Raw genomic sequence first — 19,942 nt, 5'->3', positions numbered from 1 at the left:
GCCAGTGCACACTAAAAGTGTGCCGGCTAAAAATACATCATAACAATAGCTATTAAATGTCATTCCAGAGAATTGTGCGCAAAAACACACGCTGACAGCGTGACAATGCTTGTTATGAAACTGACGTAGTCTAGTACGTTGTTGAGTTAATGGAACATTCTACTTCGAACAAAGACAAAATGATTACGGTATACTTTTATGATGGCGTTTTACATCTACAAAAAGGGAGAGGGGGGGACAAATTGTTTCACAGCTCATTCTCAAGAATTTTAACCACTAAGTGCGAATAGCCCACAGGACAGCGGGTTTTAATTAGATATGAAATTTAACTGGGGGTCAAGGGGGTAAGGGCAATTTTTCAAATGGTCCTGATTTTTGTTTTAAGGGTTTTTTGAATCGATTTGAAGAGAAAAAAAATCCCCTTTAAAAAACACTACAACGGTGCGGCAATGTTGATGTACATACGACAGCATTGCTGCCAGGGTGGGTTGGGGGGGGGGGGGGGGGGGGTAAGACAATCATGGTCTGATGGTGTCCGTCGGCTTATATGTTTATCAGAATTTACTCATGGTTCATATCGCTATTGACTCAATAAGATATGATAATTGCCTTACTGGATTTTTTGTTTTATCATAATAAAGCTTTTTTTTTTTTTTTTTTTTTTTTTTTTCACTTATTGTACAATATTGCTATGAAAAGGTGGTAGGGGTTTTACTCTAAGGTCACAAACAAAACTATCTGTAGGCTCTATAGGACTAATTGTACATTTACTCGGATTCATAATGTCTAGCATGTCTAGCAGCTGTTGTTCACGTTATTGGCTTCACGTGCAAATGCTGTCTTTTCATTGCGCCTATAAAACCTTTTGTGATGTGTTATGTAACAACACGTATGCCTATCGTTGAGAATAGACATGGCAATGTACAAAGAACAAAAAGCCTTTGAAACACTGTTCATTGGGCCGGGGATATAAGCAACGAAATGGCAAGTCGTACATACATGGCAAACAGCAGAGGTCATCTGGAATTCCCACACCATCCAACTCGGTTTACAAATCTACAATCTTAGAAATGCAATCAATAAGTAAGAAATATAATTGAAGAAGCTTACCAACAACTACAGCTTTTCACTCACTCTGCCAGAGGTTGAACTTCTGAAGTGGGAAGGTGAAGCCTGCTGAAGTATTACAAAATGAAGTGTATCAAACTTCGATGTTGTGTTCTTTTCGAAGTGGCGAGGTTTTTTTGGAGGAAACAATTTCACCATTCATTTTGTCCCGACCACACAATTCCAGCTCCAGTCAGCATAGTTCAAAAGTGGTGCTGGAATCAATAGTTTTCATGGTCCCACGTGAAGAGCTATTTCCAAGTATTTCCAAGTGTTGTTGACAAACGTGCTGTTAATCAAAAGAGTCAAAATACGTATTTTTCTTTAAAAAGACCAATTACTTTGGCCGAAGTGTTGTGAAAGTGAGCAGACAACATTCCGACAGGTGTAAAATGTGGCAGCTTTTTTACTCCGTTTTTAAGGTGTGCAGGTGCATAACTCATATCACTCCGCTCATGACTCCAACTGTTATAAAAATGTGTGAAGATAAAAGATTATCAACTTATTTAGTGTATTAAGCTGTTCGTTGGACAAACTTACTCAAAACGAGTTTTATGCTAAAGAATTATGACACAGTCCAGTAAAACCATGTTACAGTCCAGTAGTTCAATAGAATGTTGGTCTATTTTGTTACGAGTTAGTCCTCCGCAATCCGCGGTAGCGTTGTTACAGCGAATGTGATTGGTCTGAAGTTACGCAAGAAAAAAATTCCAAAAACTGAATCTGATAGATTTTTAACATTAATTTGAATATTCTGGTTGAGGTACTATTCAGGGAATAATATAATAAATTAATCAAATAAGTAATTTGTGAAAACATTGCTAGAAGTCAGGGTTTTGAACTTCCGACCGCGTCAATCGTTGATAAATGTAACAGCGCCCTCAAGTGTCATGAGAATTACTTGCAGCGCACATGTACCAACGAAGGATGTTGTTTACAAACAAACACTGGAAAGTGACATCGCACATGACATGAAGCGAATTTCAACCATCCATTGCACTTACCCGGGCAGCAACTACTTCTAAACAGTACAGTTACGCATTAATGACTGTCTCTTGGTAAGATATTTGTTCAATTTATACAGTAAAAAATATGTCTGGCGACGGAAGTTTGTTTGTGTATACAATTGTGTTAACCAGTTGCGCTATGTTATTTTTTTATATTTATTAAGAAGCATTGTGTATCTTATCTTTTAAAGAAGTTCATCAAATCAAAGTGCCATCGATGCACTCTATCTGTCATGATCAAAATGCATTATTGGAGGTTTAGTAAAGCATCATTCGTCAGTTCATTTGTCAATTATTTATCAGTTCAGTTTTGTATACGATTACTAGTTCAATTCAAGTGCGATAATGTAACGTAACCCTCCTGCTGCCATCGGCAGGAGGGTTACGTTATCGAAACTATACGATTACAAGATTTAATAATATAACAAACAAGTGGTTAGGTAGTTTTCAGAATAATTAATTATAAATATCAGAAGTGCACCGAACTCAATCAAGGTATGGTGTTTCTGATCAGCAGATGGTGGGTTGGAGACGTGGCCATGACACTTAACTTGTTTCCTTTTTAGCAATACACTTGGCCATGATAATGCTTAATTTTTTTTCTGGATAGGCGTAGGTCGCGTGTGTTCGAAAAAATGAGGCCCTGGCCTAATTAGTGCCTAATTAGTATACACACTTATTGCTGGGTGAGACAAAAAATAATATATAATAAGAGACTATGAGAGAAGGGTGTGTCTGTGTCTGGCAAAGTTGCAATGATCAGAACCTTCCATCCTCCTCTCCTCTATACAACCATCGGTAAGATGGTGGTTTTGGATCATCGCAACTATGTCTGGCAGTGCGCTTCTCTTAATCATGAGTTGAAGGCTGCACTTATATATTTAAACAAAAAAAGGAGGAGAAGGTGGTTTAATGCATAGGTCTAGCTGCTCCTAGAACTATGAGGTTCGTTTCGGTGTGGTCCCCACTCTCCACGAATGTTTGTGGAGACGATTACGGAACGAACCTCATACTATAGTTCTAGGAGTAAGGTCGAGCTAACTTCTTGCTGGACTGTTATGGCTCTCTTGTTTATCATCGGTCATCATGGTGACTGGTGAGCATCACTTCATAACTTATAAGCCAACAAAGTGGGCTATGACTTTTCTGTCACAGTGCGACAAAGACAGGGAGTTCAACTTGGGCTAGCTTTGCCTCAAAGGTATTCGTCGGCCTAGCTATTAAAAATTGTATTTTAATACTAATATTTCCATGTTCTCTTCTCTATTATGAATTCAAGGTAATCATGGCGACCTCTCTTCATGACAGTGTACAGATAGAACTACTGAAGCATGTGAAAACTGTGTATCAATCCACTCAAACATGTACGTAAATTTGAATGCATTGAACAGCCGTTTAAAATGGAACACATGGGTGTCTCTAAAAAACACTTGGGTCACTGTTCAAAGCAATTTTCCATCTGCTGGGAAGTTACACATATAATAAATTCCTACTAGATGTAACATTTTGTATGGGGATAAAGAATATATTTTGTTTTATCTTACACGTATGTGTACCAAACATTGCACACTTGATACTTTCCCAAGTTCTGTGAAAAAGATTTCACAGGAAAATCACTCAGACGAGAATCAAACTCACGACCTTTGCATTATTAGAGCAGATGTCTTACCACTAGACCAATGGGCTAGCCCGGCACTTAGATTCAAATTGTGATAAACAAGATGTGTTTTAAATCAATAAAACAGGTAATTGTTTTCATCTAACTCTATTGTTTCAATTTTCTTGCAGTGCCAGAAGACCTTCTTTCTGCGTAAGTCTAAACAAAGAGTAATAATTTTGTAGAGAGGTTTATGTTTTTCACATGTAGCATAGAGAAAGTATAGGATTGCAGGGAACACACACGTTATCACTCCTCATCTAAAAGCTCACTGATTACAAAGCTCACAATAGGTAGGCCTAGCCCTTTGTTTGGGAATCACTTTTAGAATTAATGAATTAATGGCATTAGAATCGTTTAGTTTAAAACCTACAGCAGCTTTTGGTAGTATAACGCAAATTTGGGAAACATTTCATTTCAAAGTAATTTGGTTATTTAAAAAGATATTAATTGTTTATGCCTCAACATTTTAGTTGTCAAGGTGGGTGCCCACCTAGCAACTGCCTATAGCTGAACACAAGAGGGCAGTACATTGTTCATCTACTATCTTAACAATTATGTAATTTCTAATTTCTGTATTGATTTCAGTCTGCATTTTGTCTACAAGGCTCCATTACTGCAGGCATTAGACCTTGTGGACAATAAAAGCGTTACAAGAATCACCTGTCCTGCTGGACGAATAGCTTTCCAGGTAAATTTGTCGACAAATGTGGTATCTAGGGAATTCCGTCCGCTGGAGATTCGGTCCCCCATATGGGAAACATGGGCTGGAGAAGGATGATTCAAAGAGAGCGCTATCAGAAGAAGTTTGTGCACAGTTTGTCATTTGGGGGGGGGGGGGGGGGGGACGGACCGATTCTCCTGGGGAAAGAATCTCCTGACACACTGGCAAATAAAAAGCTGTTGAACTTACTAACCCCCTTTGAAAGGTTTTGGCAGGATTTGGTAAAAGGGTGTCAAAATTTGCTGAAAATTTGAAAACTGGGTGTCCAACCTGCAAATTGTTCACTTACAATTTATTTACATGACAGACACACCGGGTATCAAATAGAAACCAGGGTGTGGCCAAACAACACACAGACACCCCTCTGACTAACGCTGAGGCCCTTTGTGACTAACACTTGCTGTTGTCCCTTTCTCAAACTTAAACTTAGAGAATGTATTATCAAGACAATTTGCACCAGGGGATAAAAGATATTTGGTTTCACCCTTACACCGATGGTTGTAAGCACTGTAAACTCAGTTTCTTTCCCCAGTTTTGTGCACAAAATCCACAGGCAAGTCACTCAGATGGGATTCGAACCAACTGCTAAGAGCAGATGTCCTACGGTGCTACACTACCAAGCTAGCCGATGGCCGATGGCTAAAGGCAGCTGGTATCGCAATGATTTAACATGTTTTTTGTTTCGGAGATAAAAAATATAGTATGGTTTTTACCCTTTGTGTATGTCGGAATTTAGGACATGATGAATATTATGTACTTTGAAGTTTTTTCAACCTTTATCTGTCCATAGGTTCAAGGAAGCTCTGGAATTCCCTACACTTGTCTACCCTCTTCTAATTTCTGTACCTGCCAATATTATTCATTTACAGGTGGGTTAAGAGTTCCAAACTCAGGATTGTTAATTATCAGTAAAAAGTCTCAACCTGAAAGATTACTCGAAACATTTATGGCAGAACCAAATTTGAAAGTAAAATTACAACAAAGGGAGGCCTAGAACATGTAGTTCGTTTCGTAGAGTGCTAATTTGTAGGTGGCAGGTTGAAGTCCCCCCCCAAAAACAAATACTGTAAAAGTTGAAGTAATAGTTTTAAACTTGTTTTCATTGTTTGTACAGGTCGGATGGGACATGCATGACAGGATGTTACTAATTTTTATCTTTTAAAAATACATTGACTACGGGAAACTGAGTGGGTAAATTTAATAATTTGGGGTTGGAGACCTCAACATGGGGCTATTATGGGGCTTGAGTTGCTCAGCTGGTAGAGCGCTGGCACTTTTATTCGGAGTCCGTCGGTTCAACTCCAGCTCTAGTAAAAAAAAAAAAAATATTCAACCCTTACATTTGTCCAAATGTGTTATCCATTTAGCATGTAACCTTATAGTTATATATTTAATGCAGTTGGCAATTTATGACTATGAACTTGTGACTTAGTGGGGTAGTTTCAATATTTTTATTTGTATGTTTTGTTTTTAACAGTTCTAAAGAGGAAAGATGTTAACTTGGTAAGTTGCATGTTATAAATTAATGCTACTAAAGTTTAGTACATGTACTTTGTACTATTTTATTTATTTATTTATTTATTTTGTTTTAATTCTTCGGACAAAAAAAAAAAGCAAAACAATAAAACAAGCACTGGCCGTCCAGGGAAGGGCAAAAGTCCAAAAACTGTCATCCAAAAAGATGTGCTCTCCCAGACCTAGCTCATAAAAAATACACATTATATACTATACATTAAACATTCTAAAATTGCAGTAAAAGTTTAAACAAAAGATGGCACGTAAAAAGCAATAACACAAACGATATACACAAGGTACTTTTTCAAAATGTCCACAGATTCACAACAAACCTACAGGGTCTGAAGACAATGACAGTAGAAAGCCTCCCCCGAAATACCATACACCGAGGAACTGCAGCCCCTGAGAAATGAGCAAAACAAGCCACAAAACATATTTCGTCTCAGTGAGATGAACATTATTACTGTACAGTGAAGACTATTATTAGACAGAGGTCCAGTGTATGCATGTGTGTCCACAGTTACAATGATCTCTAGGTTTAAAATCCTTCTGTTTTGGCCGTTGGCAGCAGTTTGCGCTGAAACACCTTGCAACGCATTTCATAATAGGGTCGCCAATTCACTGTTCCTCACAATAGATCACTTCATTGATCGTGCATTAAAGGCAGTGGACACTATTGGTAACTACTCAAAATAATTATAAGCATAAAACCTTACTTGGTGACGAGTAATGGGGAGAGGTTGATAGTACAAAACAATGTACGAAACGGCTCTCTCTGAAGTGACGTAGTTTTAGAGAAAGAAGTAATTTTCCACGAATTTGATTTCGAGACCTCAAGTTTAGAATTTGAGGTCTCAAAATCAAGCATCTGAAAGCACACAACTTCGTGTGACAAGGGTGTTTTTTATTTCATTATTATCTCGCAACTTCGACGACCGATTGAGCTCACATTTTCACAGGTTTGTTATTTTGTGCAAATATTGAGATACACTAAGTGAGAAGACTGGTCTTTGCCAATTACCAAAGGTGTCTAGTGTCTTTAATAGTAATAAGAATAGTGGCTTCTTGTTATAGCACTCATATCCTTCACTTAATGACAGTCAAGGTGCTTATTCAGTATTTTCCTTGAAGGTATTGCGGAGCAGCGTTTTTGAAGTATGAGACTTATTTTTACACAGCAATATTATGAATATTAATTTTAGTTTTTACCCCTACACCGATGTGTGTTAGCACTGTATACTCGGTACTTTCCCGAGTCCTGTGAAAAAATATCACAGGCATGTTACTCGGGTGGGATTCGAACCCACGACCCTTGCAATTCTAGAGCAGTGTCTTACCAACTGGACTACCGAGGTTGCCCGGCAGCTAGAGGCAGGGATAACTTTCCGTATGGCGCCACCACTTTTTCACTCATTTTTACAAAAAGGGATATATCAATCAGGTAAATTAGATACTATATTATTTTATTGCGAATGAAAAAGTGGTGGCGCCATACGGAAACTTTTCCAGAGGCAGTTCGAATCCTATGTTTTGGCAGCGGGTACCGCAACGATATAATAGATGTTAAATTTGCATCGGGGATAAAGAATATTAAAAATTAATATTCTTTATCCCCGATGCAAATTTAACATCTATAATAGCAATATTATGGTTTACAAGATGCTGTGGCGCAATATGCAGCCAATCATACAAGGAACACCAGGACGAACCCCCTTCCTCTTTTACGATAAGTGCACTGGGTTCTTTTTTGGCGTTACTCAACACATGGGACCAACAGCTTTTCATCTATTCCAAAAGACGCAGCAATAAGGGTCAAGTGTCTTGCTTAGGGACACAAGTGTCACGATTGGGACTTCAACCCACGCTGTTGAACAGAAACCCCAGCTTGAGTCTCTGCTTGGCCGTGACACGTCATTTATAGATACATTATCACAGAAAGATAACGGAAAATTAATTATATGAAAAGCATTGTTACCATGTTGGTTTTCATGTATCAAATTTACCCAAGGCATAATTAAAAATCTTATACTCTTAGATAAAATTTGAATGCAAACTTAACTACCTATGTACATGTAATTTTCAGTTTTTATTTCCCCAAACACTTACCTCCTGTTCTTCATCAATCTTATCTTTGCAGTGCAAACATGTCTTAGCAGTGATGCTCAGCTGTGCAATGGGAGCATGCCTGGAACAGGAAGTAACTAATGACCTCTTGGCTAAAATATTGACCCCTGAATGTACTGAAGTGGAGAAAAGACCATAGAAATATATTCCCTGTAATGATGGGGACATCACAGTGTGTTTACTGCATTGCTTTAAGTGCTGTTCTGTGGATACTGCATTGGCTGTATAAGTGATGTAACTTAAGTACTGCATTGCTTTAGGTGCTGCAAATAGGTTACTGCATTCCACACAGTTGAACTAAAGACACAATGGTTTTGCATTCTTCTGCTAATGTGATGTTCACCATGGTCCAGTGGTTAGACTTCAGGGCTTGCAATCACAAGGTTGTGGGTTCAAATCCCCCAAGCTAACCTCCGATTTCACAATGGCTAGAATAAGTAATTTTGTCTAGTTACTGAACCATAATTTCTTGACTTGTGCAAATTTATAATCATAGGCGTTAAACCAATGTTTGTTGGGGACAGATTGGTTGTTGCAAAATCAATCATAGATTCATTGTCGTTAGACAAAAACCCAAATGGAGAGAAGACAAAGAAGGAAGTTTCAGTTTTAGATGAAGGAGGGAAACCAGCCTTGGAAAACCCAAATAGTCAGGTAGGGACTGAAAATCAAATCCGTTTTGTGCCCTGGTGAGATTCGAACCAAGGTCCTAGCTGAGATGCTTCAACGACTTTCTGAAATACTTCTACTTTTGATCTTAATCCTTCAACTACTGTTTACAAAAATGATGGATTGTAAGCTAATTTGATTTAGTTTTCACGTAACTATTAGATCAACTAAACTGAAACAACCAACAAAAAATGTTTTTAAAAAGGTGCAGCCTTTGATTTCACCAAATTCTTCCTAATTTGGGATTAATCTTAGGACTTGGGACGAGTCCCAGCCTTACACTGTAACATGTCGACCTTAAGATTAATCCTTTAATTAGGACGAGTTACTCGTCCAGAACTGGCGTTTCCTGAAATCAGCTGCTAGACACAAATACAAAAAATGGCCTCTAGGTAAGGTAGCAATACATATTGAACATTCAAATAATAATATCACTGAACAAATCCAGCACTCTTTTTTTTACAGCTCATAGAATTAATTTATTTTTAAGATGCTTTAAACAATAAAATGTGCACAGTTTGATGTAAAACTTACAACCTTCAGTCTTGAATTCTAAAAAAGTAACAACAATAATTTCAATTGTACCCTGTAAAGTAGTATTATTTGTTAAGTACTGTGTACATTTCATAACATGCTTTGTTTGTAAATGTTAAATTAATTGTTAATTAATGATGTTTTGATTGTAAGAACAGATTTTTTAAAACAGGGAAATATTATGTAGTGTTCTACAAACATTGAAAATATCAAGTTTTGCTTACAAATTGTACTCGGCATATCTGTAATATTCAACCGAACCCATCTTTTAAACTTTCTCAATGGCCGATTGTACCATATCATCCACATTTTAGAGGTATTAGCGAGGTTACGCATGTGAATGGATACGGTTAGTGCAACGGATATGTCATCATCATGACGTCATATAAGAACTTTGTTAAATAAACAAAACAAATTGTGATTGCTACAGACAAACAGAAAGACTCTTGCAGTTCAGTTTGTGGCTAGACTGGTTGTAGGGAGATGTTACTAGTCGCCTTTTTTGGCTGAAGTGGGTAAAGCAGGATTCAAATTAATAAATGGCCGCCTAACTTAGAAACTCCTTGCTTCACGCCTGGGCCCAATTTCATGGCTCTGCTTACCGTAAGCACAGAATCGGCGCTTACAGAAGCAGGGAATTCTGTGCTTACGGCAAGCGTATTTCAAGGGTTAGCTGCGAATTTTGGCCTCTGCACGTGCGTACTCCACGTTACTAGGCATTCTACGCTTACCAGGCTAGCGCAGAAATTCGGCGCTTGCACGTCAAGCGGGATTGTGATCGTAAGCGCAAAATTCGGCGGTAAGCAAAGCCATGAAAATGGGCCCTGGATATTACTGATGCTTAAATGTTACATCTTCGTAGAAAAATATCACTTACTCTATGGTTGTGTGCATTATTGCAAGTTTAAGTTAACACACTGAAGTATCTGCCAGCAAATACCTGGTACATGTAAGTATTTGCATTGTTGCTTTAAACTACAGAAAGGTAATTTTTACTGTACCACGCCCGATTTCATAAAGTATTAAGCAAAAAAATCTGCTCACCAAAATCAAATTTCATTGCAAAGGATGAAATTAGTAGGGTACCTTTCCCAATAATGGTAACCAAAAAGTATTTTGGCTGGTAACCTATTTTGCTAAGCAAGCGTTTTCTGTGCTTAGCAAGTTTGTGTGCTACATGCTTAATGAAATTGGGCAGAGTTAAATATGCTTAACTACAATTACATCTTGTCGCATCAGTATTTTCTTAGTAAAAAAAAAAAGGACTAAAACAATCTACTTTGCATGAAAGCCTTTGCACATAATAAAAAATCAAAATTTACATATCAATATGGGATGAAATAATAAAACATGCTTATGTGTCTGGTGGTATGAATGAAACAGAGGAATATCATTTGCATCAAGTTAACTGAACAAATTATGGGTACTTTCTCTACAATAAGCGGTCATCTTCTTTTGGCTGTATGGATTGTCGATGAATGTTAAATAAGTTGTCCTCAACAATGCTTTTTGTAAGTGCCCCCGATTCCTAAAATTTGTGTATCACTTTGTTAACAGTGTATTCATATTGATTGAATACAAGAAGGTCCGGTTTGGATCGAAAGCTAAGGCCACCTACCCTATTCATTACATATTGATTGAGGAATTTATAAATAAATGTTGAATGGATTTGAATTAGACCTTTAAAAATGCATCAAACTGTTTGTTGTTTTCACTGGATATGTTTACCTTCATCAATTGTACAAAAGTACTGTCAATTTTAAAATGATTGAAGGAGTTTAAAAGTCTTACTTGAACCTCCTAAAAGTTAAAACTTAATAGATAGTTATGATTTTAAAATTTACACTCTTTAAAAGAAATATCATTTAAAATGCACCATTTTTAACATCAAAGCATTAATTATCAAACGCAATGCAATATTTTACCTTATAGACAATAACCATAGCCAAAATTTGAATTTAGATACAATTACAAAATTTCTTAACTTTTTAAAAAAAAATTATACTCCTTTATATTCTTAATCCTCTTTTAAAAAATGTCCATTAGCTTTGAGTTTTTCTAGATTTGGAATAAGAGAAAAGTGTTCTGTTGCTAATTGTTCACCATAAACGGGGCTCGATTTTGACGGAAAAAATCCATGAGACCAAAGGGCTTGTTGCTCAAAATATTACTGGCTCAGTGTTCTAACAAAACCAAAACAGTTTAATATGAAGACTGTTTTTGTAAAACAAGTGCTGAGACATGGGGTATTGACCCAAATCACCTGACGTCGTCATCAGGATAATCTTGGAACCGCCATACTGGTGGGCAAAGTCACTGTGCGTTATTCAGTGAAGAGCACATAGTAGGCCACGCGGCGTTTACACGTAAACCTATTGCCCACACATAATGGTGAGCATGGCACAGTCACCACGTGTGACGTGCGTGCAAGGGGTCAATAAGAGAAAATTGATCTCATTTGTCTTTATGGGGATACAGACTTCATTACTCAATACAATAAAAAGGTGTTAATCAGACTAAAAATCAGCATTTGAAAGAAGCTTGTTTTTGTCTACGATATTACACAGTGAGTTTCTATTATTAGATTGAAAAACAAGACTGCTTGACTTTTCCAGTCATGGCTTTGCAGGGCCGACACTAAAACTCAACCTCGAGCCTGACTTGCAGTGCAAAATTCGAGCCCCGAAACCATCATGGGAACTGCCAACTACATCAATGATACTAGTTTATTTTTCGGTGAAACGAGAGAGAAAAAATCTCAGGAAACTTATAGCTTGCATGTCACCACAGCATCTGCAAAGGCTCTATTATACTATTATAAGTTTTTGTTAAACCTGTTTACATTACGGGAATGCTCCATTAAAGAAAGACGTTAAAATAACACATCCTTTTTTTCTGACAACCTACACCTGTTATCTCTACGTAATTGCTTTTCAAAACAGTGGACTAAAAACTGGATCATGCATAAACCAGTGGTGCTGCTGAATGCCCCAGGCAAAGTAATTGGTCATCCATTAAGTTTAATGTCCCAAGTAAAGATGGATTGCTTTAGGCGTCATCGGCCGCCACACTAGAGCTACATGTACCATTGGCTGAGAGTCACGCGCAGCGCATACATGAGTGCAGTTTGTCATTGTTTTCATCAAAGATGGCAGACGATGTCACGTATTGCAAACCATTTATTCAGTCTTAACACACTCGCTCACTGTGGCCAAACTTCTTTAGTGGAGCTTTCCGGTAACGTATTTATAGTTTAAGGATTGACAAGATGCGATTTTTCATTCTCTGAATTGTTTCGGTTCATGGTGCAAAGGACCACAATGATGAAGATGACGAATAGGACTCCGATGAGGCAGATTAAGGCTATCCACCACGGCTCAAGAGCCAATGTCTGCGCAGCGTTTGGTGGCTTGGTGGCTGAAATCACTGTTTGAGAAGGAGAAAGGATGATTGGTATAAATTATATCAATATAAACCACAAGGGAAACTGACTGGGTAATACTTTTTTAAAGTGCCGACTGAGCTATCTAGCCCTATATTGGCGGTGTCCCTGTTTTGTCAATATCTTTGTTCGGGGGTGCCAGTCAGAAGCCATACAACCGTTAACTGCCGTGTAGCCATGGATCAAACCCAAATTATGATACAACCTGGGAAGCGGCAGCCAGGGGATCACCTTAAGGGGATGCAACTTTTTGTTTCAGATATCAACATCCTAATAATAATACTTCATGGTTGACACTGAAAATCAACGCTGGCTGGCTGACCAAAAGGGACTGCTGTGCATGCACGCTTGTTAAAAATAGTCAAGCACTTGCAGGGCGTATGTTAAACGCTTCGTACTAGAACTAGAAAAAGACACCCTTGATATCCGTCATATTGCCGCCCAAAAATATGGTCAACACAGTTTTCAATTTGCTGCACCTTATTTATGGAACAATCTCCCTCTACAATTTAAACAAGCCACCACTATCTCAAGTTTCAAGACTCTTCTCAAAACATTTCTGTTCAATTCATCGTATATGTTATTTTCTTTTGTTCCTTAGACTCTTGTGACAGTGCGTTCTGATGATCAACCACACGACAAAATTAAATTACTTTTTGTGAAAAACCAAACTTGAGCTTGAAACCTACCTTCACAAGTGTTGCCGTCAAAGCCGTTCAAACAGGAGCAACTGAACTGATTGACACGGTTCAGGCATATACCGCCGTTCTTACATGGAGTCGATTCACATTCATCAATGTCTAAACAGAAATACAAGTAATTTATGGTTATTATGGTATGTATTTCTGGTCATGAAACTAAGGATGTCTCAGAAGTTAACTTAAAGACACTGGACACTACTGGAAATTGTCAAAGACTAGCCTTCACAGTTGGTGTATCTCAACATATGCATAAAATAACAAACCTGTGAAAATTTGAGCTCAATTGGTTGTCAAGAAAAAGAAAAAGTACCCTTGTCACACAAAGTTGTTTGCTTCCAGATGCTTGACTTCGACACCTCATACTCTAATCTGAGGTCTCGAAATCAAATTCATGGAAAATTACTTCTTTCTCAAATACTACATTACTTCAGAGGGAGCCGTTTCTCACAATGTTTTATATATTAGCCTCTCCCTATTACTCGATACCAAGAAAGGTTTTTTGATAATAATTATTTTTAGTAATTACCAAGTGTCCACTGCCTTTAATCACTGGCCTGCAATTTTGAGAAAATCTGTAAACAAGTGTGCTTGCTTTGTGAACCAGAAACACTTAGATTAACCCCTACCACCAATCCTGCGGCCGATTTCATGGAACGCTAGGTTTAATCCTATCTCGAGTTAGGACAAGTAACTTGCCTAACTTTCTTACGATAGGTTCAATGCGTCCCACGTCTTCGGATATGGAACTAACTCGTCCTAAGTCCTTATGTGACCAGGCACTTTAAGTGACTGGCCCCTCATAAGTTTACCACTTGTTGACTTAGCAGCAGCCCACCTGCTGAGGGTCTTATTTCCCAGGGTATGGTCAGTGTGGTCAGCCCCAGCTCTAACCCCAGGTATAGTGTAGCTATTGTGCTAGCAAGTCATTCCATTGCAAGTTATCATCGGGTGTACAAGTCATTTCTCAAGAGTCTGTGCTATTCAGACAGAGCATTTAAGACACATATCTTGCTTAAGGACACAGGTAAGGTTTAATAACTTCTCAAACCCACACCCTGCTGATCAGAAACACCAGAGTTTGAATTTGGTGCTCTTAACCGCTCGATAGTTCCTTGAACCTGCTTGCTGTTCAGATTCTCATGCAATTTGACCAGAGCTTTTAGTTTCCCCGAGTAAAGTTTGAGCAAATATTCTTTTTTTTTTACATTAAGGATTGGTTTTGAAATGGGTTTTTAATTGGCAGAGGGGGGGGGCAGGCAGAAAGAAGCTTGGATTGGGGGGGGGGGGACTCACCCACTGTGCAGCGATCACCACTGAAGCCAGGTACACACATGCATTGAGTAGCGTTAGTTGTACTGCCCTCTATCATTACGCAAGAGCCTCCATTCAAGCAAGGCATATTACCAACACAAGGATCTGTACGGGGACATCAGCAAAATGAATAAAAAACATGTTGGATGAAATCTGTACATATTCACCTATTAATTTTCATTTATTAATTTTGACTAAAGTACCAACTGACGAGGCAACTTTTGCAGGCAAATTTGGGGCGCCAACTTTATTTCAGGCTTCAGGACCTCTTTGGTAGCACATGAGTCATTTTTCAAACAATGTTTTACGATCACCGAGAACAAAATGTGAACAATCAAATGTTAATGGATTTTCTTCATGGGGATTGCCTGGTCCTGGTGGACTGCAAGTCATATAGTTATATATAAGAACTTGAGGGCGCACTGGTGATGCTTCTTGCACAAACGCGACGGGACCGCAAGGAGACACGTGCACCATTCTGCACGTGCGTTGAATATGAACAACACGTTGGGAGTTTTTTTTATTGAACGCTCACGCGATGCTGTTTGTTCAACTAACAAAAATGTGCGCACAAACACACGCTGTGAGATTGCTGTTTTGTCAACTAAGAAAATGGCCGCCTGCGCGCATGCCGGGGCCCGCGTATATAAGCCAGTGCGCCCTCTAGTTCTTATATATAACTCTATGCTGCAAGTCTAACTATTGACAGCTCTATGTCCAACCACCTGATGTTCCGATAATCCCCTGCTAGCGTTAGGGTTATAGGTATACAAATCGTTGACTATGCGAAAGTACATTTTTGCCATGACATTACTTGTTAGAGCATTTTGATCTGATCAAATTCAATCAATCAATCAATCTTGTCTCACCTAAACCAACTTCGCAGTTGTTTCCGACGTACCCAGTGGTACATGAACATGTGTATTCATTCACACCGTCGTTACATGTACCTCCGTTCAGACACGGGTTACTCGCACAATCATCGATATCTGTGAAAAGAAAATAATATTCACAAAAAGTTCCTATACATGTATAGTGCATTTTACAATAACCATCTCAATCTGCTTAACATAAGTGACCTGCAGCCGATTTCACGATACGCTCGAGTTAGGGCGAGTAACTTAGGATGGGTTCAATATGTCCTAACGTCTATGGAGAGGGAACTTAACTTGTCCTAAATTAATCCTAAGTTAGGAAGAGTTTGGTGAAATTGACGGCTGGTCTATCATTTAATCTTTCTCAGCTCCCTGATGAGGAGTATACAACCTGGGCAATCGTAGCGCTCCAAAGTCTTTTTCATATGAAATATCAACCTCTAATATCACAGGTACCCATTTATACCCCTTGGTGAAGAGAAACAATTACAATAAAGTATCTTGCTTCAGGACACAAGTGTCACGACCGGGATTCAAAACCCGCACTCCGGTGACTTAACCACCAGAACTAGAATTCCATGCTCTCGGCCATGACACCCTTCATCCAGTACAATGTTATTATGATGCAAACATTTTCTGAGTCAACAATACAAATAATTAGCCTTTTTGTGTCAAGTGTTAATAAGGGAATCAATGTGTGGTGAAGAGGTTTTCAACTAGTGGTTTAATTCTAACAAGGCCTGGTTCTTGATAATTTTACCGAGACGAAGTCGAAGTAAATTATCAAGAACCAGGCCTCGGCGAGGTTAAACCACTAGTTGAAAACCGATTCAACACACTTTTCGGTCAAAAAACATCAACACTTATGGTCAAAAAGTAAAATGAGTGCAAAAATTATAATTTTGCAATGATTTTTTTCCCACACAACACCCCTCCAGCTATGAAATGGTAAGGCCCATGGGTAAACAACTCCTTATCAGGGAATGCTGTCCGCGGCATGCATCTCGTGTGATGTGGCACAACTGTCTCGGCCGTTGCTCTCGACCAATAGGAATGAAGAAACTGTCTTATAAGCACAGGTGCAAACTCGCGTGTCACGCCCATGTTTCAACACTTTTTACTGGTCATAAACAAAGGTTTATACACACCCACATGATGGCTCTCCACCAATAGGAATAGCGAAACTGTCTGAGGTATTTATGATTATTGGTTTGCGGTAACACCATGTGTACTCTGCCAGGTAGATTATTTTCTGAAAGGAACTGTCCTGCTTTTTAACTATATCTGGGCAGCTGGGACTTCTACCGTAGCTGATAGGATCGTTATTAAATTCACTACCGTGGAGTCACTTCTTAATTGGTCTCAAAGTTTCAACTAGCTTGCTCTAGTCATCGTCAGGAGAAAACAAACGCTTTCAAGCGGTAACTTTTGAGTATAACAATTCATTGTGCTAGAGATTTAGACTTAAACTACAAATGGCTCATTCAAAAAACACTTTGCTAAAGACAAAATAAACACAAATTGCAATCTTACTCATTTGACATGTGCTGCCTGTGTAGCCAAGATTGCATGTACACTCAACAGTAGTAGCCTGATTGTCGCATGTAGCTTGGTTCTCAGTACAGCCCAACTTGGAGCAAGGATCTGTGAAGAAATGACAGTTTGTAAACCGTTTAGAAAGTCTTATGTAAAATAAATGTTAATGTTACTTTGTTGAAGCTGAAGGTTCATTTTATACTTTTCTTGATAACAACTTGATATGTGCGGTAACACTTTCTGAGCACTGCAGTTGTTAAAAGCACACATACAACATTGATATCTGTTGAGTCTCTAATTACTGTGAATTAAGATGTATGTAATGTAAATCGATTGTGGAAGTTTCAGCTTTATTAGGCGTCAAGTTTTTGAGAAAAGAGAAGCAAACACCAGTAATGGTAAATACGTTGTACATGCTAAAATATTCTTGTCTCCTGACATGCCTGAGATGAAGACTATTTTTGCTTTAGTCATCTGAAAAACTACAGCAAATCAGCAAGTAATATTTTAAGGGAAGCTTTCTACCATCATTATCTTTAAACTGTGTATAGTTTACTGTAAATCTGAGGACAATTTGTGTTTTGTGTCGCACAAAAAGTACCCAAAGTAAACCCTTTACCTAACACTCTCACTATCTGGGTCAGGCTGATCTGACTAGAGAATAACTCATCAAACGATTATCAAAACAATATGCCTACCCTCTTGGCAAACCGTTCCAGTATATCCTTCCAGGCAGGTACATTCAAAGCCAGATATGGCGTCGTCTGTGCAGGTTCCACCGTTAATACATGGATTCTGGGTGCAGCTACTCAGCTCTGTGGATGAAGACAATCTCTGCATTACTAAACACACTAGGATCTATGCATTTTCCTTTTATTTTAAAATATTTCTTGTTATGAAACTGAAGATGGCTCATAAGTGAACTTAATTACTGTAGCTCGTAAGCCGGAGGAAACCTGGGATGCTTGCTAATGTTTGTGAACCAGAAACACCAGGGTTAACACCTACTCTTCCATGATAAGTGTTCTTCCACGATAAGTGTTCTTCCAGGTTAAAGGAACACGTTGCCTTGGATCAGTCAAGTTGGTCTATAAAAAGCGTTTGTAACCATTTTTTATAAAATGCATATGGTTGGAAAGATGTCTTAAAAGTAGAATACAATAATCCACACAAACATGCCTCTAAATTGCAAGGTTTTCCTTTTACTGCGCGAACTAACATGGCCGGACATTTGGCCGACCGTGTTAGTCCACGAGATAAAAGGAAAACCGTGCAATTTAGAGGCATGTTTGTGTGGATCATTGTATTCTACTTTTACAACAACTTTCTACCCATATGCATTTTATAACAAACAGTTACAAACGCTTTTCTCGACCGATCCAAGGCAACGTGTTCCTTTAAGTGTTCTGGGTTCCTTATGTGCGCGACAAATCCTAGTACATGGGACCTACATGTATGGCTCAATGCCTTCTCTGAAGGACAGGGAATTATTGTTCAAGGAAGCAAGTGCCACAACTGGGACCCGAACCCACACTCTTTTGATCAGAAATACTAGCACTTGAGTGTGGTGCTCTTACCCACTAGGCCACAACACGTCATAATTTTTGGCTTAAATTGCCGACACTACTCTCGATGACATTTGCAAAATTTACCGTTAATTTTATACCTTCCATTGTTTCGTCATCCTTTTACCTCTAAGATGGCGGATGGATAACGTCAATGCACAAGGTCTATACATAGTTTTGTAGAGAACAATTTATGTGAACATACTGACTGACAAATTAAAAACATTCTTAAAGAGGTTGCACAAACAAGAGTAAAATAACAAAATGCTTAAGATTTTTCATAAATTATTTGTGAATGAATATTGATCCTACTTGTCATGCATTGATCTCCAGTGTAGGGCAGTACACATGAGCAAGTGTACTCTCCATCACGCAGGAAACAGGTCCCTTCATTCTGGCAATAATCTGTTGGACAGGGTCCTGAAAAATAGCAAAGAAAAACAGCTCTTTAAATATAAAACCATGATAAAATATCAAGCAAAAAATTAGCAGTGACATTTATTACCATTTCTTAAAGGAACATTCATAAATACCCCAGACAGTTTCGCTACTCCTAATGGTGGAGAGCGCGTCACGTGGGGGTGTTTAAATGGTTGATAATGACCAGCTGGAGCTGTTTATAACCGGCTGGCTTCCGCGTGTCGGGCGCGCAAGCTTATCTACGCCAATGTTAATATGCGGAACACAATTCATTGCTATTAGTAACAGCGCGTAATATGTTTCAAAATCCGCGTACACACAACCCACATGCATCAAACAGCTCTTTCACAAGGTTTTTGAAAAAATATTTCAAACCTCAAATTTGTGATTGTCAAATTGTATTGTTTTTTGTCAGATTGTATTTTTCATACGGTTTTTTTAACAAAAGGGCATTTATGAATGGGAATAAAAGGGTAGTGACTCATTCATCGCCTTCAGCTCGGGCCTTTATCGCACGGCCACGACCCTGCAAGGTTTTAAATGGCAATTTAAGACCTCGTCGCTACCCTTTTATTCCCCTATTTTTTTAAAGAATTGGTTTTTGCTAACAAAACATGTGCTGGCAGTGTAAGCACTTTATGTAATCCACCATATACATTAACTGACAAACCTGCAGAAGTTTGAGATCACTCAGTCATCTGGGTCATGAGAAAATAGCAATTTCATATTTTGAATGACATTGATGAAATAATAAA

At 38.4% G+C, this 19,942-nt stretch overlaps 2 protein-coding genes across 9 annotated transcripts in view; one reads left to right on the top strand and one right to left on the bottom strand.

Moving 5' to 3' along the window:
- The first annotated feature begins 1,010 nt into the window (after positions 1–1,010).
- LOC117290363 (zinc finger SWIM domain-containing protein 7-like) lies at positions 1,011–10,812 on the top strand. The gene is made up of 8 exons (XM_033771722.1): positions 1,011–1,083; positions 2,015–2,165; positions 3,394–3,478; positions 3,903–3,924; positions 4,360–4,462; positions 5,286–5,364; positions 5,973–5,998; positions 8,148–10,812. Exons 3-8 carry the CDS (start codon positions 3,400–3,402, stop codon positions 8,271–8,273), a joined length of 435 nt encoding a protein of 144 aa, XP_033627613.1. The 5' UTR covers positions 1,011–1,083; positions 2,015–2,165; positions 3,394–3,399; the 3' UTR covers positions 8,274–10,812.
- A 916-nt stretch (positions 10,813–11,728) lies between these two features.
- LOC117290362 (neurogenic locus notch homolog protein 1-like) overlaps positions 11,729–19,942 on the bottom strand; it is an 89,365-nt gene continuing 81,151 nt past the window's right edge. For all 8 annotated transcript variants that reach the window (XM_033771713.1, XM_033771715.1, XM_033771714.1 and 5 more), the window contains 7 exons: positions 19,080–19,187; positions 17,901–18,017; positions 17,200–17,310; positions 15,661–15,780; positions 14,774–14,896; positions 13,469–13,579; positions 11,729–12,763 (listed from right to left, as the gene is read on the bottom strand). In XM_033771713.1, the coding sequence (XP_033627604.1) occupies positions 12,591–12,763; positions 13,469–13,579; positions 14,774–14,896; positions 15,661–15,780; positions 17,200–17,310; positions 17,901–18,017; positions 19,080–19,187 (863 nt within the window). In that variant the 3' untranslated portion in view covers positions 11,729–12,590. The remainder of the gene's footprint in view (positions 12,764–13,468; positions 13,580–14,773; positions 14,897–15,660; positions 15,781–17,199; positions 17,311–17,900; positions 18,018–19,079; positions 19,188–19,942) is intronic.

Source organism: Asterias rubens, chromosome 5, assembly GCF_902459465.1.
Source record: "Asterias rubens chromosome 5, eAstRub1.3, whole genome shotgun sequence".
Taxonomy (NCBI): domain Eukaryota; kingdom Metazoa; phylum Echinodermata; class Asteroidea; order Forcipulatida; family Asteriidae; genus Asterias; species Asterias rubens.
The sequence above is the reverse complement of the archived record's forward strand: the minus strand, read 5'-3'. Positions and strand labels throughout refer to the sequence as shown.